Below are 25,990 nucleotides of genomic sequence, written 5' to 3' on the forward strand. Positions count from 1 at the left end.
GACAAAAAACCCCGGGACTTACGCGAGTCCCGAGGGCTCTGCGTGCGCCGGCAGGCCCATGGAAAATAGGCGCGCAGGCACGCAAGGCCCTGCTCGCGTAAATCCGCCCGGATTTACGCGAGCAGGGCTTTTAAAATCCGCTGCTAAGTCTATTCCATGTTACCGTTGCTAGTAATAGCGGTGGTTATTATCTAAGTCAACTTAATTAATAGCAGGTAATGGACTTCTCCTCCAAGAACTTATCCAATCCTTTTTTTAAACACAGCTATACTAACTGCACTAACCACATCTTCTGGCAACAAATTCCAGAGTTTAATTGTGCGTTGAGTAAAAAAGAACTTTCTCCGATTAGTTTTAAATGTGCCACATGCTATCTTCATGGAGTGCCCCCTAGTCTTTCTATTATCCAAAAGAGTAAATAACTGATTCACATTAACCCATTCTAGACCTCTCATGATTTTAAACACCTCTATCATATCCCCCCTCAGCCGTCTCTTCAAGCTGAAAAGTCCTAACCTCTTTAGTCTTTCCTCATAGGGGAGCTGTACCATTCCCTTTATCATTTTGGTCACCCTTCTCTGTACCTTCTCCATCGCAATTATATCTTTTTTGAGATGCGGCGACCAGAATTGTACACAGTATTCAAGGTGCGGTCTCACCATGGAGCGATACAGAGGCATTATGACATTTTCCGTTTTATTCACCATTCCCTTTCTAATAATTCCCAACATTCTGTTTGCTTTTTTGACTGCTGTAGCACATTGAACCAACAATTTCAATGTGTTATCCACTATGACGTCTAGATCTCTTTCTTGGGTAGTAGCACCTAATATGGAACCTATCATTGTGTAACTATAGCATGGGTTATTTTCCCCTATATGCATCACCTTGCACTTGTCCACATTAAATTTCATCTGCCATTTTGATGCCCAATTTTCCAGCCTCACAAGGTCTTCCTGCAATTTATCACAATCTGTTTGTGATTTAACTACTCTGAACAATTTTGTATCATCTGCAAATTTGATTACCTCACTTGTCATATTTCTTTCCAGATCATTTATAAATATATTGAAAAGTAAGGGTCCCAATTCAGATCCCTGAGGCACTCCACTGCCCATTCCCTTCCACTGAGAAAATTGTCCATTTAATCCTACTCTCTGTTTCCTGACTTTTAGCCAGTTTGTAATCCACGAAAGGACTTCACCACCTATCCCATGACTTTTTATTTTTCATAGAAGCCTCTCATGAGGAACTTTGTCAAATGCCTTCTGAAAATCCAAGTACACTACATCTACAGGTTCACCTTTATCCACATGTTTATTAACTCCTTCAAAAACGTGAAGCAGATTTGTGAGGCAAGACTTGCCTTGGGTAAAGCCATACTGACTTTGTTCCATTAAACCATGTCTTTTTATATGTTCTGTGATTTGGATGTTTAGCATACTTGGATGTCAGTAAGGCCTTTGACATGGTTCCACATAGGAGAATTATAAATACATTGAGCACACTTGGGTCTAGATTTATCAAAATGCTATATTTATTTTTTTATTTATTTTTAACTTTTATATACCGACATTCTTGCATTAAATGCAAATCATGCCGGTTTACAGTGAAATAGAAAAAGCAGGAAAAACTTCCTTAGTCGAATACAATGAAACAGCTTAGTTAACAAAGAAAACATAAAAATAAATTTTTACATATACACAAAGGTTTGCACGAAGGGGTGCACAAAGGGGAGAGCCCCTTTGTTGCGCCCCTTCGGCGCGCAACGCCTGGTGTTGAGGCTGTCTTAACTGTCCGATGTTAGTGACTTCATGGGGGGGCGGGTCTAATGATCGCAGCACTTACATCGCTGCTTCTTTCCAGTTCCAGGTGAAGATCAAGCTGTTTCCTTCACTTCCCATCCCATGACTGTGGGGTGAGAAGCACTGCAGGGTGCCCCTTGATGTTATCTGGCTTCCCACACGCGACGCCTGGTGTATATATATATATATATATATATATATATATATATATATATATATAGCGGAAATAGCACCCGCGATAAAAAAGGGGGCATGGTTAGGATAATTTCCCTGCTCCCGCATCACATAGGTGATGCGGGAGCAGGGAGCAAGGTGCAATGCATTTATCGCACTTGTGCTATTTTTCGCTTCATACGCTAATCAATGCAACGCTGAGTGCATTACCAGGAAAAGTTTTTATGAGAGAGAGAGTGCGAGCCTCTGTAGAAAACAATATGATTTATACCACTATAAGAGGGGGCACTTTTAGCTCAGAGTAGGGTTTGGGCGGTGAGGTTAAGTTTGGAGGGGTGGTTTAACAGATACAGTAGGATGTACGAACAGCAAAATGAACATCACTGAAGATTTTCTGCTGTTTGAATTGATGAAAGGTACAAGACGAGTTGATTTGTACAATGTGCTCTCTACTTAGCTTCAAACAAGGTAGGTAGACAGTGCAAACAGCTAGCATTAAGGTCCTAACGTGAAATGATAAATGACTGTCTTGGTATGGAACCCAGAGTGACTGACTGAGTTAGAAATTGGCTGGGTGGAAGGTGACAAAGGGTAGGGTTAAATGGAGTTTACTCGAAGGATGTGGGCTGTTACTAGTGGCGTGCCTCAGGAATCAGTCCTGGGACTGATTCTTTTCAACTTTTTCATGAGCAACATAGCGGAAGGATTGTCAGGAAAGATTTGTCCTTTTGCTGATGATACCAAAATCTGCAATAAGGTAGGCAGCCAGGAAGGTCTGAAGAACATGAAGAGGGACTGAGCAAAGCTCAAGGAATGGTCTAAAGACTAGCTGCTAAGATTTAATGCTAAAAAATGCAGACTAATGCATTTAGGATGCAAAACCCAAGGGAGAAATACAGTCTTGGAGGTAAATTTCTTCTTAGCACAAAAGAAGTGAGGAATCTGGGGTGATTGTATCTGATGATCTTAAGGTGGCCAAACAGTTGGATAAAGCGACAGCAAAAGCCAGAAAGATGCTCGGCTGCATAGAGAGAAGAATGGTCAGCTGCAAAAGGGAAGTGATTGTTTCCTGGTGAGACCTTATTTGGAAATTGGAATACTGTGTACAATTCTGGAGACTGCAACTTCAAAAGGAAATAAACCGGTTAGAGTCAGTCCAGAGGGTGGCTACTAAAATGATCAGTGGTCTTCATTTTGAAACATATGGCGATAGACTTAAAAATGTAAACATGTGTACCCTAGATTAAAGGCCAGATAGGAGAGATATGATAGAGATATTCAAATATCTCAAAGGTTTCCATGCACAGTGGTCTAGCCTCTTTCAGTGGAAAGAAAGCTCTGGAACAAAGGGTCATGGAATGAGGGTGAAAGAGGGTAGACTCAGGAGCAATCTTAGGAAGCATTTCTTTACAAAGTCTTGAACGAGTAGATGTGAATCGCTTATTTACACTTTCGAATAATAGAAGGACTAGGGGGCATTCCATGAAGTTAGCAAGTAGCACATTTAAGACTAATCGGAGAAAATTCTTTTTCATTCAACGTACAATAAAGCTCTGGAATTTGTTGCCAGAGGATGTGGTTAGTGTAGTTAGTGTAGCTGGGTTTAAAAAAGGATTGGGTAAGTTCTTGGAGGAGAAGTCTATTAACTGCTATTAATCAAGTTTATTAGGGAATAGCCACTGCTATTAATTGCATCAGTAGCATGGGATCTTCTTAGTGTTTGCGTAATTGCCAGGTTCTTGTGGCCTGGTTTGGCCTCTGTTGGAAACAGGATGCTGGGCTTGATGGGCCCTTGGTCTGACCCAGCATGGCAATTTCTTATGTTCTTATAAGTCGTGGATACATGGAATGGTCTCCCAGTGGAGGTGGTGGAAATAAAAATGGTATCTGAATTCAAGAAATCATGGGATAAATATAGGGGATCTCTGAGGGAGTGATGGGAATTGTAAGGGCTACATAAATTGGACGGATGTGTAGATTAAATGGGCCATATGATCTTTTTCTGCTGTCATTTTTCTATGATGCTAGGACTGTAAAGACTCCCTCATTGCATGTGTTGGGAGGGCCTGTTTTTGGGGCTTTTGAGCCTCCATCGTTGTATGTGCTGAAGGGGAAAGTGGGACATGCGGGTCCCTTCATCTTTGTGCTATGAGGTGGGAAGAATGAAATCCCCTATGCTAATGCGTCCAAAGTGACAGAGATGATTAGCATGGAGGATTTCAAGACTTTCTGTAACACCCCCCCCCCAAAAAAAAAAAAAAAATGTAACTGATCTGAGGCCGGTGTTAAATTTTAGGCCTTAACATCTGCAAGCTAAATAGTAGGTGGAGAAGATCATACCTTGTTATTTATCATTCACATGTTAAAGCTTCATGTGCAGATTACATTCTTTTATTTACATGCATAGAGAAGTGAATTTTAGCTGATAAACACTACAGTCTTTTTCAGACTGGCTTAGTATGCATCACTGTATAGCATATTGTATTTAAGTGCACACAAAACTTTATTGCATATGTTCCTAAGTGAATCATGTCTCTCATATTTTCATCTTTTCTGGGCTGAAGACAGGACAGCACCTGGGACTTCTGCACAGCAACTGCAGTTTTCTTGAATTATTACCAAAAAAAAAGTTATAGATAATTTTGGGGTTGTAGCTGTCATTTCAAGGACTGAACATTTAACTGGACTTTTATAATTTTTTTTTGTTTCCAATTTCTATTATAAGACTGAACGAAGACCACAATTGGAAAATATGCATTTTGCACCTCTGGCATCGATGGGGATCACAAAATGTTTACCTACTTAGTATTAATACTGTTTGTTCTAAAGGCAGTTTGGAATTCATGTAGTGTGCAGTCACAAATAAATAAATAAATCTGCTGGAGTTTGCTAGGCTATTAAACCAATCATCTACTTCAAGAACATGTTACTGTGAAGACCCAGCAGGCATAATGCAAGTCCAACAGGAAAACACTGAAACAATTTTAGAGAGCACAGTTGGCTGTCCTACAATAGATAGTTGCAGAAAAAAATAGCATAGTGTTGATCCTCCATTAAGCCAAACATTGTATTGCTCTTTCAGTGTAGTGAATCATTTTTTGGAAGAAGGGTTTATGATATTTGTATAGATTTTAGTCTTTTCAAAATACAGTACATCTGAATTATTTTTTTGGTTGCAATACTTTTTAACTGATGTTTTTCTTTTTAGGCTTCTTCAATATCAAGAGACCATGGATGTGCTCCTTTTATGGTCTTTTCAGTCTTTAGACAGGCGACACCTTCTGTTACTTTAGAGAACCACATATGAATGGCAGTCTCTGCTGCAATGACTGAACCAGAAATTGGATGCAGTTATGCCCAAAATAGGTGTTGCCCTAAAACAATAACTTGCCACCTACCAGTCATGGCACAGGCCTGCTAGTGCTATCCTACCTTAGTTCCGTTAACCCCCACCCCTAAATGGCCTAGCCCCAGCTAATAAAAGCGTGGCACCAACACCAACATGGGATAAACTTAGTTTTTGGGTTCTTGCCAGGTTCTTATGGCCTGGATTGGCCACTGTTGGAGACAGGATGCCGGGCTTGATGGACCCTTGGTCTGACCCAGTATGGCATGTTCTTATGTTCTTATCCTGGCTCTTCTAACCCACTCCTACTACTGAAGCCTGTCTCTCTCCTGATCAGTTCAAATAATCTGGGTAATATCTTAAAATGGGTTAAATTTAACACTTACGTTGATAGGAGTAAACTTCACTCATAAACCAGAATATGCTGAATATGATCTTAGTCTCTCAAATTACTATGCATACCCTTCATACTAAATGCATTGTAATGTAGAGAATTTTCTGCTGAATTTCATAAGGAGTTATATACACAGGCAACATGTCTAGATGTACCTGGAATTCTTTTTATTCAGGCATGTGGAACCCAATACAATTGTAACTATTTCTATATTTTTCTGTCATATTTTCTTGGTTTTTGATTGTATCATTTGATTCTTGAGGATCTTCTTTCTCTCTCCGCTCATATGATCCACAGAGTATTTGTTATGCCTGTTGGTCACAGATGGCTGCGACCACGCTTACTTACATCCTGCACCGTTCTCCAGTCCTCCCCGGGTCTGCTCGTGGCACAGGCCAGTCTCCACCGCCGCGTTCCCCATGGCTCCTTGTGGCGGCTGAGATGCTGCTGCCGCCCACGTTGTCTCCGGGCCTTCCTAGGTGCATGCGCGCACCACTGGGCCCTCCTTTGAAGCCTCTTCGGCAGGAACCTTGGGGCCGTCCCTGTTTGATAATGTCATCGGATCAAGGTACTTAAGCTCCACCTTCGCCCCCCTAGCTAGCCGACTTGGCAACAAATTCCGTACGTTTCTACTAGCTCCTGCTCCGTGTTCCTATGGCTGCACTATTGGACTCCATTGGATCTTGGACTCTGTCTGGTACCCGCTCCTTGGGAGCCAGTGGGCGCTCTCTACAGGGAACTTGTCTCCTGGCCTTCCCCACTCCTCGGGCTGGCTCTGCAGTTCCTGGAGTCCTAGTCTGCAAGGCCCCCGCTCCTCGGGGCTGCCCCCTGGAACACCTTCACCACTCAGGAGCTTTACTATTGTGCTTCCCTGCTCCTTGGGGTTGTGCCTACGTACTATGTTGGATTGTCAGCGCTTCCCTGCTCCTCGGGGCTGCACCCTCGTAAGATACAAGAGACTCTCAGCACCATCTCACTCCTTGGGGCCGTGCTCTCGTACTACACTGCGACTGTCCACACCTCCCCGCTCCTCGGGGTCACGCTTATGTGCTACTAAGACTACCAGCACTTCCCCACTCCTCTGGGCTGTGCTTCTCTATCATACTGAGACTATTGGTGCTCCCCGCTCCTCAGGTTTCAATCTACGTCTTCATCGGAGACCTGACTCGGGCTTCCCTGCTCCGCGGGTTGGCCTACATCACTACAGCTGCATCTCCCTTGCTCGGGTGTGTCTCCAGTATACCTTCTGCACGCCAGCCTCACACCTGCCCGCTCTGCAGCTGCCTGGCGCCTTCCCTCTCGGGGGTCCCAGCCCAGGTACTATCCTCAGCCTGTTTGTCTACTGGGGAACTCCTCCCGACTCCTTGGAACTCTCCACAGTCTCACACAGAGCTCCCTGCCATGCTTGATCTCGCCTCCCGATGGTGTGGGCCTGTGGGGCTCCTCCCCCACAGGTGGTAACAACTCACTCCTCAGGCCAAGGATCCACATATCCACAAACCATAACAGTATTAGTTTGGTACTGTCACTTCCATCAACAATGCTGTTCTTGTGCTTGCTTTTCTCCTTTACCATCATATCTATTTTCTTGTATCAAACTTTAGATCTTTTAGAATACAAATATCCCAGATGGTCACAACTTCTTCATTCACTACAGTTTTCATGGGGTCGTGATCCCAGTGCTTTTGTGGGTCAGTGATGTAATGCTTATACGATTTCCAGTAGATGAAATGTACTGCCTTATTTCTGGTCCATGGACATAAAACATTTGTAAATATAAAATTATTATAAAACAGAAATTACATATTTAACTCTACCCAACTCCCATATCATATACAATATAACACATAATTATAGAAACCATAGACTCATCAATATTTCTCTCCCTTACATTCATGAATAGAGGATGAAGAGTGAACTTTAATGTGCCTAAATGGGTTTTATTTGCAACTGAAAAATTATTTAAATAAATAATACATAAATTGCCCCTTTAGTAATGATTGAGTAACAGTTTAGATTTGGGTTAGGCCATCTGTCATATGCCTCTTACTCCTTTTCCAGCATGTCTTGCTCCAGGAGGTCCAAATTTTCTCACAGATTTGGTATGACTCATGGAGCAGTTCTATCAAAATGATGGGGCCCTATGCAGTTGTTTCTGCAGATGGTATCCTGTTGGGCGCTGCTGGTTTCAAACTTGGTATCTGGGGATAATTTAAAGGGCCACCTGGACAGATTATCAGGGATCATGGAGGAGGCTTGTACTTCCTCCAGAACTCTGTTTATGATGGTGGCCCTGCAGGGCCCAAGTTGCTTCTTGTGCTATTCAGCCCTCAGGTAATTGCCCTGGTTTCTCTGCCCTTATGCTGCCCATTTATTAAAATGAACTTAACTTCTATCTGCTGTGCTTTTCGGCTTTGTATCTGTGTATTCATATTTCTAAATTTGTGCTTAACTTTACTTCCAAATGTGAAGAGACAGACTAAAGAGGTTCATAAACAAATTTTACATAATGAGATTTTAAATGTTACGCACGCGGGGTACATTTGGAGGGAACTTTTTTTTTCGATCCCCCCCAACTTTCCCTCCCTTCCGCTATCTAACCCACCCCCCAGCCCTAACTAAATCCCCCCCCTACCTTTTTTTCAGGAGTTGCGCCTGCCTGAGGCCACTGTGCCGGAGCACTCGGGACCGCCCCCGGACCGCCCATTTTTTAAAGCCCCGGGACATACGCGTGTCCTGGGGCGAGCGCAGGGGTAGGTTTTCGGGGGTTATGAGCGTATCCCTTTGAAAATCTACCCCAATGTGTTCACTATGTAGCATATTTTTCCAGTCCACTATTTCAGTCCTGGAAAGTACCATGTCAAGTACTGTGCAAAAAAAAGAAAAATAATTACTTGGATTTGGTTCTGTTTTCCTTAATTATTTTAACTAGTAGCTATATCCATAGACTTACGAAATGGCAGTACTTACAGAGATATTTTTAAGCAAGGCAGTTAAAATAATACCTGTGTTTTATGGTCTAAGTTTTATGTATTTATTTAAAAGATATCAGTATTTAAAATGATGACACTTACACTGTCACAAATAAATTAGGGCATTGTGCTGTTCCTCATCAGATCCCCTTGTAGGGGTCGCACATATTCTTGGAGGTGGGGGCAATTCTGCAAGGCATTTCTGCCTGTAAAACAATGTCTTATATCTAGAAATGGCCTTTTACAAAATTGCCTGCCTGATATGTGGGTAAACTTATGCACCTCTGTCATGCTCATGCGTAAGGTTATTCTGGGTTATTCTAGCTTTCACGGAGATGGAACTGAGGATGGGTTTGGACTTACGTACATACTTTTGGATTTTGAAAAGTACACGTGTAAATTTGCATGGAAGATTTGTGCGGGCATTTTAGCAGATGTAACGTGTACAGCTAGATTTGGTAGGATAATTTTTGGAAGCGGATTCATGCACATATGTCTGCTTGGTAAATTAGTGTAACTTATGCACACATTTGCTGGCTAACTTACATGCTGTGTTTCAAAATTATCCCCTTAAAGTTCAGTTTTTTTCTTGCAAACCAACCAAATGGTTTGCATAAAAAAGAAGTGGCAATCATCCTGAAGTTCCAAATGACTATAGATAATTGGTTGGTCCTAATGCATATAAATTAGGCAGAAAGCTATTTCTGAATATGGTGGGTACAGTTTTATACTGGCTATTGCCAGTTTAATGATTCTACTTCAATTTCTATCAAAATATTAAGTGGTTGGAAAAATCATTAACAGTAAGCAATAAACATTCAAAATATGTATAACTATATCCTTACAAGATAGTCACCTGCAGACAATTTCACTGTTCTGTAATGTGAACAAATTTAATTATAACATACAGGGCCATTCATCAGAATGCGTTAGGGTCCTAATGCCCGCAATAACATCATAATGCAAGCGTTATTTATCACATTGGGAGATGCAAATATAAATTTTTAGCTTTTTTTCAAAGGTGAGGAGTTTGGACAGAGTTTATGAAAATGAGGGGTATTAACACTGCATGCAATAGCATAATGCACATTATTGCATGTTTTTAACGCTGGAAATAACTACACCTTTTTTCCTGGTATTAAGCTGTGTGATATGCCTGAAATGGAATTTGTGGTAAATATCCCAAATTCTGTTTTAGGCATTTTCGAGGAGAGGAGAGGAGTGGAGTTAAGAGAGAGAGAGAGAGCCTCTGGGGTGGCACATATAGTAGTCAACTATTTATACCAATATAGGAGGGCCAGCCAGTAGTCTGAGGTGAGGTTTTGGTGGTGGGCTAGGGTTTTGGGGCTAGTTTTACATGCATAGTGAGATGTACACATCAGGGAAGATTTGACGTGATTTGGAGTGAGGAAAGGTACACAAAGATGAGATTTCTACAATGTTTTCTTGCCCTAACTTGATAGTACCCTGGTAGAGAGTGCATCAATCCCATCTTTGTGAGACTTTCCTCACTCCAAATCACGCCAAATCTTCACTGTGTACTGTGCTGTTCGTATGTCTCACTGTGCATGTCAAACTAGACCACCACCAAAACTCACCTCGAGTAACTAGATGACCCTCCAATAGTGATTTAAATAGTTGACTTATATGAGAGCCTTATAAAGTCTCTCTCTCTCTCTCTCTCCAGTCATAAGAAAATGTCTGTCTGGGCAACTTGCAAAGTGAAAATATTGCAAGTGCAATGAATGTAATGCTTGTGATAAAATACCTATGCAAAAATAGTGCATGGTGTGGTAGCTCAAAAATTATTATAACCACACCCCTGTTCCTTATTGCGAGCATTATTCATGTGAAATTTATAGCATTTTGATGAATCTAGGCCATAGTTTGCTAACATAGGATGAAGAAATATTCCTTTTGTTGGCGACAAATTTTAATAGGTCAATAGAAAATGTTCTACTTAGTACTAAAGAAGCTGGCTTTCTGAGACACGTGCATGCACTTGCTCATGGATGTGTGTAGATCCAAAAAAATACCCCATCACTGAAAGTCCTCATTTCCCCCGACATGTATTTAAAATTTGTGAGGGGGATGAGGGAAGTAGGTTAAAAAAAGATATACAAAAAAAACTTAATTATAAGCTGAAAGCAACCCAACTTGCTTTTCTTTTTTATATTAGCTTTATATGAAGTTGTGTCTCAGCATCTAAAAATAAGCTTAAAATGTATTTGTGCATTGTTTTGAACTCACATAATTTGTGTGGCCTTTTTGGAAATGGTAACTCTTCTGTGAGAGCAGTGAATATTAATGATTTTTAGGTGATGAAGATAAGTAAGAAAGGCATATTTAACTGTTATTGAAATCACTTGGTGGTGGAGGGAGCCCTCTTTTTGATTTACATAATTTAAATTGCATTCCAATGTGTTGTATCCCATTTACCCTATTAGACATGGAAAAGCATTGCGCGATGCTTTTTTTTTTTTTTTTTTTAGGGCGTTATTAGGAATCAATTTGTTTTTCTAACCTTTCTAATGCTAATAGGGGATTGGATAGTGCATGGTGGCAGGGAGAATTAGGAGAGGGAATCCCCTATGCTAACGGTCCCTTTCACTTTCAGGCAATAGCAAGGGGGATTTTTAGAAGGAGGTAGCTTTCACGCTAAACTTCTTTGGGTTAGCAACATTCATGTACAAGGTACGTGTTCTGGAGACAATTGTTTTAGTATCCACTTATTAAAATGTTGTGCATTGCACACGAGGAGGCCAGCTTGGAAAGGTTTCTATGCCGGTAATCCTGTGTAGCCCACATAAAAATGCCATTTGAAAATTGTCTTCTTTCAGTGTGGTTTCACAGTATATATATACTTTTACCTGCAGAGTAAAGAGATTAGGTTGGGGTAGTAAAAAAAACCACATGTGGTGGTTTCATTTTTAAATCATCATTCTTGCTTTCTGGTGCATACTTTGTACTTGCTGCAAGTCGAGCGTGAAATTTGCATGTACTTTTTGATCTCTGATGTGCATTCCTGTAGCATAGCAATGAGTGGGCTGAGTGGGCAGATGCCTACCCACTTTGGACACAAGCCCACCCAATCATTGTTTCCCAGTGGCCCAAGAAGAAAGGCCCAGTCACAGGACTGCAGTAGACATACCTGGAGTGTGACAGAGAAGCAGAGGAGCCTGCGAGGCCACCGGTAGACCCCATCCCATCGACATCTAAAGAAAGAAGTGGTCTGGGAGGCTGTTGGTAGAGCCCATCCCGCCGGCGGCTGAGAAGAGGAGCAGGCCCAGGAGACTGCCAGTGGATTCCATCCACCAGCGCTGAAAGAAAAAGAAAAAACCATCACTGGGAAAGGAGCCCATTCTCTTGCTATTCTAAGTGTGCCCTCGCTGTGGCATTCAAAACATATGGCCAATACATGTTCTATACTGATCTTGTGCATTATGAGATCAGCATAGAGGAAGTGCTAGCCCCGTGAGTTTTGAATTCCAAGGGGCAGGCATATGAGGTGGAGGAGCTGTCCCTTCTGCTGTCATTGGGGAGCTTTCCTGTGTGTTGAGTTTGTGTTTGTGAATGAATGGGAGCCTGCCTGGGTGTGAGTGTGTATGTGTGTGAATGTTAGCCTGCCTGGGTGTGTAATTGTGTGTGAATGGGAGCCTGCCTCTGTGTGTGTGTGTGTGTGTGTGTGTGAATGGAAACCTGTCTGGGTGTGTATGTGTGAGAAAGAGCATATGAATGTATGAGCCTGTATGTGTGTGAGAGAGTGTATGGGTATGTGGGAGTAGGAGCCTGTGTGTGATAGACAGCATGTAAGAATGAGAGCCTGTGTGTGTGAGAGAGGCAGCCTGCATGTAAAATCATTTGAGAGTGTGTGTATGTATGTATGGGAGTGGGGGCCTGAAAGTGAGAGCCTGTGTGTTTGTGTGCGACAGAGCATGCTACAGTGGGATCCTGCATGTCAGAAAGCTTATGTATGATAGAGCGCATGTGAGAGAGAGCCTGAATGGGTTTATGAAGGAGGAAGGAAAGAAGACAGGAGGAGAGAGAAGAAACAGAATAAAGAGACCTTAGAAAGGGAATAAGGAAAAGAAAGACAAGGGGGAAAAAAGAGACTGGGACCAATTGATTAGAAACATAAGATAGGCAATCAAAGATAAAAAAAAATAATACTTTTGCCTTTCAGCGAATTTAATATTTTATCTTTAGGAATGTGCATTTCTTATATATTTGTATTTTGCTTTTTCTTTGAGTTCACAGAGTTTGGTTTCTCTGGCTTTCCATTTCAGTTTTGTCTGCATGTTTCTGTTTCTTATTTGTAGTCTCTTATTCTGTATGAGGTAAGCATCTGTGATGTGGAGTGTTTTGACTAGCATGTAGTTTCTCTGTAGGGATTTGTAGCAGTCCGACTTGTTCTTATTGCTCAGTAAGTGGTGCATTAGTGTTCTAGAGCCTAGTATAATGTTTGCCTTACTGCCTTTTCGTAGATAAGATTGCTGCTGTTTGAGTCCTGAGAGTTATTGCTGTTATGGTATGGTATGGCAAGGTTCTACATGTTTACTTTTTTGCATGGGTTTGTGTTATTTCACTAAGGGGTAGATTTTCAAACTATGCGAATAGGCCTACTTTTGCTGGCGCATAAGGCGCAAGCAAAAGTACGCTGGATTTTAGTAGATACACTAAAATCCTGGATCGGCGCGCGCAAGGCTATCAATTCTGTATAGCCGGCGCGCGCCGAGCCGCGCAGCCTACCCCCGTTCCCTCCGAGGCCGCTCCGAAATCGGAGCGGCCTCGGAGGGAACTTCCTTTTGCCCTCCCCTCACCTTCCCCTCCCTTCCCCTACCTAACCCACCCACCCGGCCCTGTCTAAGCCCCCCCCTTACCTTTGTCGGGGGATTTACACCTCCCAGAGGGAGGCGTAAATCCCCGCGCGTCAGCGGGCCTCCTGCGCGCCGGGACGCAACCTGGGGGCGGGTCCGGAGGGCGCGGCCACACCCCCGGGCCGCCCCGGGCCGTAACCACGCCTCCGGGCCCGCCCCCGAAACACTCCCGGCACGCCCCCTAAACGCCGCGTGGTTCGGGCCCGCCCCCGACACGCCCTCCTCGGAGAACCCCGGGACTTACGCGAGTCCCGGGGTCTGCGCGCGCCGGTGAGCCTATGTAAAATAGGCTCACCGGCGCGCAGGGCCCTGCTCGCCTAAATCCGCCCGGATTTGGGCGGATTTAGGCGAGCAGGGCTTTGAAAATCCGCCCCAAAGTGTTTGGCAGTGGAGGGAGTTTATTTTGCTGTCACTGAGGTGGCACCAGAATTTGAATATATATCTTTTTGCATGTCCTAATTCTGTTCTGTACCCATTTGCACATCCTAGTTCTGTTCTTATGATTCTTGCTATTTTTGTTGTTATGATATTCTCTGCATTTTTGGAATGAGGATTCATAAAATAATAATTGATATTTATTTTATTACATAATAGATCTGATGTTTCTGTTAATTGTTCTTTATTTACTTTTTACATAATATTTTTTATTTATAAACTGCAATAAATATAACTAATTTTATAGAGGTTAATAAGGCATTTTTAATGTTGTAAGTGCTTGAAATAATAGAATTAAAATATTTTAAAATGTCACTCACGATACATGACGGCTGTTGCAGATTACTTGGCGGTCCATTGTAGAGTACAACTAGTAGGGCCTAGACCTGTATGCCTTCTGCTCACCCATGTTAACCTTGGGCCCCCCAAAAATTCAGTTCTGGCTATGCCATTGATGTATTCCTGTGTTTTTCAACGGGAAACACTTCAGACAATTTGAAAATAAACTTGCAGGTCTGTACCTTTGGACCTGTAACTTGTACAGGGAGATTGAGAATTGTCACCTAGGTGTTGTTTCAGTATGCATGTTAGGTTTTTACCAACACGCAATATTAAAAAAATGTTTCCATAAGGTTTAGTGCATAAACTGCTATATCCCTGATATAAATTGACTTGGTTAATCAGAATAATGTATAATTTAAGAAATGCAGTACTGAAGTACAACTTTTTGAAAGAATTCTTAAAAAATAGTGAATATATTAATCAGTTTTAATATGCTTCCTAATTGAGACAACCCAAAGCACTGCTTGGAAACTTGAGGCTAGTTTACTGTGCAGTAGAGGTTAGTAGAGATTCTTGCTATTTACAGTAAAGATATACGATAAGAGGTGAATTTTAAGAGATGCGTGCACACAAATTAGCAGATGTGCATGCAAATCGTGCTCATTCGCACTAGTGCTATTTTATACACTTTGCCAATACGTGCGCAAGTACCAGAGAACGAATAACTTTGCTTGTGTAAAACGGGCTGGATTAGGGGTGGGTCAGGAGTGTTCTGGGATGGGGCCAACATTTATGTGCATGAATTGTAATTTTTATAACCTGCAAATGGAGCGCACCAATGGCTGTTACCTGCACATATTTACTTCTGCTGATTATCAGATGTAAGTCAGAATAAACTTTTTATAGTCAAAAACTGACGGCATGAGGGGTTTGGATAAACTGGGAGGAGTGCAGGCTGAAGAACCAAAGGAGTCTTTAAGACAGAGATACACTGGACAACTGGTGGACTAATTGCTAAAATTGGTAATTTCCTTCATGCGCGCATGTTATAAAATGGGTTGACTTGCGAGTGTAAAAGCCAAGTCCTAAGGAAAATATGTGAGTAACATTTCCTCATGTAACTGCTTAAAATTAGAGCACACATTTGTGCACAAGGCATATTTTATATAATGTGCGTGCACATGCATGGACGATATAAAATTCAAGCGTATGTGTGCTCATGCCCCCATACATGCATGTATGGGCGAGCGCTTGTTCGTTTTAAAGTTACTGTCCCAGGCAATTGAATATAAAATAACAGAATTGCAGGCCAATGTTTTGATGCATATTAGCTGAAGTAGTACAGTAAGCAAGCTCATATATAATAATAATTCATTACAATATTTTGAATGTTATTGAGGTATACAGCACTGTGGAATGTAAAGCTCAAACATTTTACAGTCTAAGCTTCCAGTCCCAAACATTATACAATCTAAGGGCCTGATTCATCAAGGTATTTTCCCATAGTCACGAAATGGGAGAAAAGCCTTAGTGCATCAGGCAGTATGCTTCCTAGTTACTAGAGTGCATTAATGCATTAACATGTTAAATGCCAAGTTTGGCATTCAGTGCATATTAAAAATGCAGTAATATGCATTTGCAGTAATGCACGATTCTGTGTTACCAATAATACTGAAATATTTGGGCAATGTGTAGCAAACATTACTGGGCTGCATTGCATGCAAACTAGTTTATTAATATTAAAATAGCTTAACATGTATCATGATAAATATTGTAATCTTCATCAAGAGGTAGATTTTAAAATGTATGTGCATGCGGCACCTGGCGCACGCATGTTATAAAATACCTGCATCCAGTGCGCACATGTTATAAAATACGGTTCCCACACGCACACGTGCGCTGGATTTTAAAATCCGTGCACGCATGTGCAGGCAGGTTGGGACTCATGTGCATGGGGGGGGGGGGTGTAATTAAGGAGTGGACTGGAAGGGAACTTCCCTATACCCCTCCCTAACTTTCCTACCCTTTCCCCTCTCCTCCCCAACCCCTAACCCCTTCCTAGCTATTATAATATTTTTTTATATTTACCTTGCTGCTTCTTCGGAGCAGCAGTAAACTCTACGTGTCGGCTGGCTGCCAGCGTGTGCTTCCCTGGCCCACCCTGCACCTTGTTGCCAGCCAACACCAAGCCCCCTGGCCTACCCCTTTCAGACAGGTCAGCACATCGGCATGAATTGGGGGATACACAAGTGGCTGGGCCCATTATAAAATGTGTGTGTCACGTGCAAGGCCCAGCCACGCGCATAATTGCCAAAATTTACGTGCATGGCATTTTTAAAAGCAAAGAGTAAGATTTCAAACGTTAACTATTTCTCAAGAGATGTAGTTAGCCTGCTGATTTACTCAGAGAAAGTATATGTAACTACCCATGCTATCAGGCAAGCCTACCCTAGGCTTATATCACCAATGGTGCATCTAGACCTGCAGTAAATAAATCCCTCCCTATCTATTAACTCCCCCCATATGAGAGGGCAGGCTCAGATCCCCAAAAGCAGAAGTGATGCCTAATCTTTCCTGCCCTGTTGACACCAAAATCCAAAATGGCGCTGGATGATCCACAGCTGTCCTTTGTTTTGCACATGAGGGATTGCTTTCATGATCGGAACTGCAAATTGGGAGAGGGCGGAGGGGAATTGGGGCTAGCTACCCAACTTTAGATTGTGGATCAGGTGCCCACCTGTATGTGTTCCTATGGTTGTGAATGCAATGACATTATCACTACCAGTAACATTTGTGGGAAAGTGGGATAAACTAAACTGCTGTAGTCACTGCAGTTTAGAAAATCTCATGGGAAATAATGTGTTAAAATCATGTTTTAATGCACTGTAGTAAATTGACCCTAAATCTGGGCACAGAGCTTGATGACTTGGTCAAAATGAATGTACAACAAAAGATGTTTCACAGCGCCATATGGCTTTCCTGGATATATGATTTTAACATAAATATTGTTGCTTACTTGGAAATAAAATGACTAGATTAAGCTCTCATTCTGTAAGCTACTGTCTGCTGAGGAAAATTGCTTGAGGCCTTACCTTTAAAGATTAGAGACTGCAATTAATGGAGATGTTTCTTTGATTTTATTGATCTTTAACATCGGCATTCAAGACCAACTGACACAAACTTTGCTGGCCTTTGCATGCAGTCATATAGCAACAATTACCTGATCAACAACTCATCAATGATTGCTTTCCTAACACAGGATGACCTTTCATCTAAAATACAAACAAACATTCAAAACATTCTAGATAAACAGGCTAATTTTAAAACGAGCACGCAAGCGCCCATACACACGTACATCATTGTGCGAGCGGAGAGAACCCTGGAATTTTAAATCATGCTCACACTTGTGTGTGTATGAGTTAAAATATGCCTGCTGTGCATAAGTATGCTCATAATGTTAAGGGATTACTCGAGCAAGACTACTTCACATATCTTCCATAGGACTTTGCCGGCTTTAATGCGTGCATGTAAGCGGATTTTAAAACATGCTCACCTAAGGGATACTCTCAGTTTTTCCAGTTAGTCCACCAGCTTGCTCAGTCAGTATCAAGATCTAATAGACCCCTTTGGTTCTTCAGCTTGCACACCTCCCAGTTGACCCGGACCCATCACCCTGTCCTGTAAGCCCTAATGCGAGATCTGCAGACTTGATCCTCATCAGGAGCAGCAGTAAAGTGACATGGCTAGCAAGCCGATGCACTCTGCAGCCTCCGGTTTTGGCCACACCCTGGAACACTCATGCTTTGCCCCTTTTCCACCCCCTTATTTTTGGCACATGCACAGGTATATATGCAAGTAATTTGTGGCTTTTTAAAATCCACATTGCTCCCGCGGCCCCCATACCCACACGTATGTTGGCATTTTTGTGCAAAGGACTCTTCTAAAATCAACCTCATAGTATTAAACTATACCGTAATTTTCTGGTTATTTTTGTGTCTAAGCAGAAGAACACCATCTATGCAACTTTATTTAAATAATATAACCATATGTTACTTCGTTATACAACAGCTAATGCCTATGTAGAGGGAATATTTAGATTCTAGAAATGATCTTTCAGTTTTCAATGATGAGAATGTGAACAGAACAATAATGGTGATGATGAAAATGAGTGCAGCTCCTGATGCTGCGGATAGTGTTGATGAAGTCATTGTACTTTTTGCTGATGAGAAACTGGCATCATCTTGATTCATAATCAACTCCTCATGTCCTATAACGTTTTGCTTGTAATGCTGATAGTTATATCAAATGGTTTTTATTGAGGGAAGAAAGGGATAAGCTCAGAGTATCCCTGGCTAGATGGGCCTTACCATATTCTATGTTTTCATGTTATACCATCTCTATTCTGTGACTGTTTTTAGCCTGATTAATGACCTTTGTTGACATAGACACAAAGATAGACTGTAACTAAATCCTGCAAAAAATCTGGGTTCTGGTTGTACATTTTTCAATTTCCTTTTCACTCTATTTACTGTAAGTGGCCGTTACTGAATCCAGCACAAAAACATTTGCTCTTAGAAATTTTGTTATCTTTTCTGGATACCATAGCTTATTTGAATTCCAGTAGTGAAGAGTTTCTCATTGATGATAATGCAGTAGTCATGTTGAGGAAGACAGTGATATTACCAATGATGCTGTTAATAATGATCATATCTTATCAGTCTTGCTGATGAGAAAGTGACATTTTCCTCATCCCAAAGTAAGCTTCCATTTTTAAGACTTGTGATGCTTGGGCTAGTATTGCTGCTCATCATAGCATTATTTGGGGGGAGGGCGGGAAAACCGGCACACCAAAACAACCCCTAAACCCACCCTGACCCTATAAAACTAATCCCTTACCTTCCCCCACCCCCCGAACCCCCCCAAAACGTTTTACGAGTACCTGGTGTTCCAGTGGGGGCACGGGGACCGATCTCAGGCCATCGGCGCCATTTTGACTGCCACTCAAAAATGGCGCCGATGGCCCAATTAAAAAAAAACCCACCCGGCCCTTTAAAGATGACCCTTTAACTTCTCCCACCCTCCCGATCCCCCCAAAACATTTTTAAATTACCTGGTGATCTCCCCCCATCCTAGGCTTTGACTGTAGGGGGTATGGGTACAGTTTATTATGTGATGTAAAACCAAATAACATATGTTACAAGTTTATTTGTTTAAGGGAGCAGAAGCACACCTTTTTTGAGCTAGTTTGTTTTATTATAGCAGCATACAATGGTTTCTTATGGTAGATATTGGTTTTAATTTTCTGTTTAACAAAGCAAAGTTCTCTTATTACAAAGATTGTAAAGAAAAACAAGAATCCCTTGCCTAACTTTGAGTTAACTTGCACTTATGAAATACAACATCAATTAACTCCCCAGTTTAAGAAGCAATTAAGTCAGTTGTCTCACTCTTCCTGCTGAGAGGTCACTCTCTCTGAAGATACTGGGATCCATTCTCAGAACAAAGGGCAGCTAACCAGCTCAGCTTCCGGCAGACAACAACAGGTTGACAGCATAGAGCAATGGGCCCATAGCTTACAGATGCTTCTTTAAACTATACAAACAGGAATTTGGTGAAGACTCAGTTTGCCAGGTTTAGGCAGGCATAAGATCAGCAAGTACTGAGTTAATGGAGCAGGTGCCAAATTCACAAGACTAAGGTTCATATGAACAGCAGCAATGTGATACAGATAACTTTCTTGCTGTCTGAACAGCAGAATGTAAATACAAACAAAAAACTCACTTTGAAATGTTTATATGCTAATACTAGAAGTCTAAGAAGATGGGAGAATTAAAGTGTAAAGAAGTGAATGATGACAGACTTAATTGGCTTCTCAGAGACATGGTGGAAAGAGGATAACCAATGGGATAGTGCTATACCGGGGTACATATTATATCGCAATGACAGAGAGGAGCATCTTGGTAGTGCTTTATGTCTGGGAGGCACACGGTACAAAAGGATAAAGATCCTGCATGAGACTAAATGTACAATCAAATCTTTATGGGTAGAAATCCTTTGAGTGTTGGGAAGGAGAATAGTGATAGGAGTATACTACCATCAACCTGGCCAAAATGGTGAGATGGAGAGTGAAATGCTAAGAGAAATTAGGGAAGCTAACCAAACTGGTAGTGCAGTAATAATGGGAGATTTCAATTACCCCAATATTAACTGGGTAAGTGAAACATCAGGGCATGCTAGAGAGATAAAGTTCCTGGATGGAATAAGAGAGTTTTATGAAGCAATTGGTTCAGGAGCCGACAAGAGACGGAACAATTTTAAATCTAATTCTCAGTGGAGTGCAGGATTTAGTGAGAGAGTTAACAGTGGTGGGGCCGCTTGGCAATAGTGATCATAAAATGATATAATTTGAATTAATGACTGGAAGGGGGACAGTATGTAGATTCACGGCTCTAGCACTAAACTTTCAAAAGGGAAACTTTGACATAATGAGAAAAATAATTAGATAAAAACTGAAAGGAGCAGCTACAAAGGTAAAATGTGTGCAAGAGGCGTGGACATTGTTAAAAAATACTATCCTAGAAGCACAGTCCAGATGTATTCCACACATTAAGAAAGGTGGAAAGAAGGCAAAACGATTACCGGCATTGTTAAAAGGTGAGGTGAAAGAGGCTATTTTAGTGAAAATATCTTCTTTCAAAAATTGGAAGAAGGATCCACCAGAAGAAAATAGGATAAAGCATAAGCATTGGCAAGTTAAATGAAAGACATTGATAAGACAGGCTAAGAGAGAATTTGAAAAGAAGTTGGCCGTAGAGTCAAAAACTCACAGTAAAAATGTTTCTATATATATCCTAAGCAGAAAGCCTGTGAGGGAGTCAGTTGGACCATTGGATGATCAAGGGGTTAAAGGGGCACTTAGAGATCTTTTCTCAGGATCTGCAAAGTCATCAGGAGGATGTTAAGAAAGTCCTAAGATGCCTGCATGAGTACCACCTTTATGCAAAGCTTGAGACATGAAAATTTCACAAAGAAGCTGTACCCTTCCTGGGATACATTGTTTCTAAGCATGGTTTTCAAATGGATCCCAAGAAACTTGAGAGTATCTGAGACTGGCCTCAACCCACAGGCCTGAAGGCATTGCATCGCTTCTTGGGATTCATCAATTACTACCGATCCTTTATTAAAAACTACTCATCATTGATAGTCCCTCTAACTGCTATGACCAAGAAGGGAGTCAACCCTGCCAATTGGTCTCCAGAAGCCATCTCAGCCTTCCTGATGCTCAAAAAGGTTGTCCAAAAGAAGCCATGTCTCTGCCACCCTGACCCACATCGTCCGTTCAATGTGGAGGTCGACGCAAACGACGTTGGTGTGGGGGTGGTTCTAAGTCAGTACAGCAAATCCAGTGTGCTCCATCCTTGCTCTTTCTTTTCTTTTCTAGGTGATTCTCGCCTGCTGAGAGAAACTATGTGATAGAAGACAAGGAGTGTCTCACAATCAAGCTGGCTTTTGAAAAGTGGCGTCCCTGGCTAGAAGGCGCACAACACCAAATAGTAGTATACACCGATCACAAGAATCTAGAGTACTTCGACATGCTCAACGACTATTATGTATAGTTACCAGGCACTGAAACTGCAGGGGACATGACGTCTGGAACTCCATCTTTGTGAAACTTAGGCCTGTAATTTTGGTTCAGTTTGTATTGCTCAGGCCTGCTTGGTTCAAATGCACACTCCTTTTTAGAGTGTCTGGCTTATCCCTATACACCAAGCCCTCCCTGACCTCTGTAATAATCTACTGGTAATGTCCTAGTCTGTATGTAAGAAAATTGCACTTAAAGGGGTAGATTTTTAAACATACGCACACGCGTCCATGTGCGTGTGCTACCTAGGGCACACACATGGTTGCGCGCATGTTATAAAATCGGAAGCGGTGAGCACAAGGGGGGTGGAATATTGCAATTTTCGCGTGGCGACAAATCGTGGCTGTTGCGTTCGCCCCTCGCTTTACCCTCTCTATCTGGGATATGACTCCCTTCGGCTCTGACGAACAGTGCAGCCGCAGCTTCTCTCTGCCTCTTGGTCCCGGGCTGGCCTGACGCTACGGATCCGCCATGTTTCCGATGACGTAAGGGCGCGCGCGCGCCAGACTTTGTACCAGCAAGGGCGCAAACCTCGGGGCCATCCCCCCGTAGTGTCATCATCCACTTGTACTTTAAAAGGTCTTTGCTAACCTCTAACGAGTTAGCAAGGAACTCCAACGGGACTTGCTTTGGCAGTCCACGCTAATTGCAACATCGATCCGAGTCAGCCGGGAAACCTGTCCCCACTGCTCGACCTTTTCAAACTTACCAGGAGTACCCGCTCCACGGGGGCTCGCTCTCTCTTCTTGATTTCAGATTGCCAGAACACTCGGAAGACTCCTCATTGCCTGGAAGCGATTGCGGACGAGAACACAGTGAGTTCTATTACATAGGAATCGGTACTCACTCCACGAGGGCCTACATTCCTATTTGCTCTGAAGACTCCCTTCCGTCCAAGATGTTATCGCAGGTACAGAGATCAAGAGTTACATTGGCAAGATTACAGATAGGAACCGGTACTCGCACCAGGAGGGCCCATATTCCTAGAATTTTATACAGCAATTGTGAGTTCTTATTACAGACTGTTTGTGGGAACCAGTGCTCGCCTACGGCTCCTGTTCCTGTATGTACTGAAGACTCTCTGTGGCATAGAGACCATTGCAGACATCGACTAATGTGAGTGTACCATCTTGTATCCATTATACCCTGTCTACTCACTACTTCTAGTCTCTCTCTACAGCTCAGCGACCCAGAGATTATATTCCAGTATCAGAAGGACTTCAGCCTTGCCGGACACAACTCACTACTGCCACCCCTGGTGGTCCAGCTTCCAGTCTAATAAAGAACTATTGTGTTTATCTCATATTCTAGCCTAGTCTGTGGTCCCTCTCAGGATCTCCTCCTGGGGGCACTGTCATCTGCCATCGACCCAGGGATTCACCATTTCCTCCAACCACTACAGACCACTAACTCCGCTCACGGAAGTATTATATAGACAGCTACTCCTCTTTCTCTGAGACTTGCCAGAAGCTTATATATATATATATATATACAAATTGCTACTCCGTAGCGGGGGGCATGATAAGATTGCTATCTCAGTAGCGAAGTACTATATATCTATTGCCAACTCCTCTCCCTTGGAGAGTTGATCCCTAACAGATTGCTACTTCTTAGCAAATTAGTAACAGCTTGCTCCTTCCTTCTTTACAGGAGTATCTACAACAGTTCACTAACAGATCTACCGATAGCTAACTCCTCCCCTCTGGAGGAGCAGGTCATGTCATATTGCTACTCCTTCCCCTTTCAGGAGAACAGCAGAACAGCTTGCCATCTCCGCCCTCCTGGCGGTGAGTGACAGATTACTAACTCCTCCCCTCTGGAGGAGGCGAGCATAATAGATTGCTAGCTCCTCCCCTTGGAGAAGGAGAGCGTAACGAATTGCTTACTTCCTAGCAAATCCCAATAGTGGCCTCCCCCAGTTCCAATCCGCTCCAATTGAGGAGCAGACTGGTAGGTAACTTTCCTACCTCCTACCCATACTCCCTTCCTCTTCCCCTGTCCTCCCTGACCCCTTAAGAGTTCCTACCTTTTTTTTTGTCTTCATTTCAGAACTTACACTAGCTCCTGAGCTGGCGTAAGTTGCATGCACAGCAGGTTGCTGGCATGCGATCCCCGGCACAACGGCAAATGATTGCTGTACTGACCGCCACCAGCCCTGCCCCTCCCCGCCCCCGGGACCACCCCTTGGAAGAGGCCTGACTATTGTGCGCGTAACGAGGGTCACTGGCAGGGCCAGGCCCCTTCTAAAATGCACATGGTGCACATAAGGCCCAGCCACTCACATAACCCCTGGATTTTACCCACGGGGGTTTATTAAAATTTGGCCGAAAGCTTATGAAGACAGTGCTATTCAAATACCTGATGGGGTAAAATTCAAAATGGCTGTTGAGGAAAGACTACATTTCCCAGATTCCCTTTCTACCTAGCTCCTGGGAGAATCAGTATAAGTGGAGAACAGGTGATTGTGGGTAGAGCTATGAATCCAATTTTTGTAGGATATCAGCTGTATAAAGGAAAACTCTGAGCAGTAGGGAAAGGTACACACACACACACCCACCCCCCCCCCCCCCCCCCCCCCCCCCCCCCCCCCCCATATGCACCAGAGCCAGAGTGGAGCTAGGTGTCCAGGAACTGGGACCCAAGCCAGATGAGTGTCCAGCCTGTTGGGCTATTAACTATGGAGGATGATGCTGGTGAGGATGACAAAGAAGCTGAGCAACTATGGAATTTGAGTTAAGTAAATTTGTCTCAGGAGTTCAAGGGGTACTAGAATGCAATATTGCTATCTCTTTTCTTTTGATAGCTGTTAGGAAAGAATTTGATACAAAAGTTATCAGTGGGCACAAGGAGAAACTTAAGGGAGCTTATCAAGTGGAGCGGTGCTGCAGTAGTCCTAAATGTTTTTTTCAAGTTTTGCTGGTACATTTAAAAGGGCATAGAAGCAGTATTTTTTTTTTAGTAGTTTTCTTGATTACTCCTGGGACACTTGAAAGTTTATGGAAGCAGTTTACCAGAGTAGACTGAAACTGTGACTACTCATTAAGCTGTTGCCAGAGAACTGGATAACAATCAAGATTGCCCTAAAACAGCCAGTAATGAGTTTTGGTACATGTGAAATGCTTAGAGACTGGCAGGGAACAGCTCGGTCTAGGTAGGAAAAAAAAAACCAGTTCCAATAGAAGAAGGTCTGGTCACTGTGACAACATGAAATGGATCTAGTGTTTGGTTCAGAATAAGGGATCTGCTGCGTTTAGTGCTAAGGGATAGAAACCTTAATACAACCCCCTATGCAGCTGAGAAGTACTAAGAAGAACTGGGGCATGTGAGATGTGTTTTTCCATTTTCATGAACCACGTTATTAAAGAGTACATAGAAACTGCACTGGATTTCCTATGAAGTAATATCTAACATTGTGATTAATGCTAGGGGAGAAGTGTGCTGACCTAAAGAATGTATTATTGTTAAGTGAAACATAAATATCTTGGAAATGCAAGAGTAAAATCTGTTAATTGAACAATTGCTCTGTTTGGAGTCTTAAAAAGAGGTGGACAGGGGCATGGTCTGCAGATGAACTCAAAACTGTAATTTAAGTTTGCATTGAACCTAGCTAAATTGCCTAGAGCCTCAGTGAAATATGCATTCAAGTCTTTGCAGAAAAGTTTGATGTTTGGAACTTACTCTGTGCTTACAGGGAATAGAAGTATGTCTGCTTGGTGGAGCAAGGCCCAAGAAAAGAGCGTGCAACTCGCCCCATAGCTTATTCAAACCTAAATGATGTACCCAGTTACTCAACACCCTTGAGAGATCATTATATAGAGAACTTATCCAGTCTAAATCCATGGGGAAGAGGATCAGGGAGGACTGTAAGCACTAGATGCAATCTGGTGGTAGGCCCAGCAAGAGAGAAAATATAACCCATGTGAGAGTATAGTAGAAGTCTTATGCACGTGGCCAGCAAGGGACATTCTTTACACAAAGAGGGGCTTGCTAGACAGAAGACCTATTCCAAGGTGTGGTGAAAAGGAAAGGAAAAGAGTGACCCAAGCAGATGAATTCAGGGAAA

General features: G+C 42.5%; 1 protein-coding gene across 2 annotated transcripts in view; it reads left to right on the forward strand.

Annotated features, from left to right (window-relative positions):
- Positions 1-25,990, forward strand: part of ZNF804A (zinc finger protein 804A) — a 578,558-nt gene that overhangs the window by 272,489 nt on the left and 280,079 nt on the right. The window contains exon 1 of one of the 2 annotated variants that reach the window (XM_029605954.1): positions 24,519-24,620. The exons of the other annotated variant lie outside the window; for it this stretch is intronic. Coding sequence (XP_029461814.1) covers positions 24,612-24,620 — 9 coding nt within the window. The 5' untranslated portion in view covers positions 24,519-24,611. Of the gene's footprint in view, positions 1-24,518; positions 24,621-25,990 lie in introns of those variants that run through there. 2 annotated transcript variants of the gene reach the window in all.

Source organism: Rhinatrema bivittatum, chromosome 6 (assembly GCF_901001135.1).
Source record: "Rhinatrema bivittatum chromosome 6, aRhiBiv1.1, whole genome shotgun sequence".
NCBI classification, from domain to species: Eukaryota; Metazoa; Chordata; class Amphibia; order Gymnophiona; family Rhinatrematidae; genus Rhinatrema; species Rhinatrema bivittatum.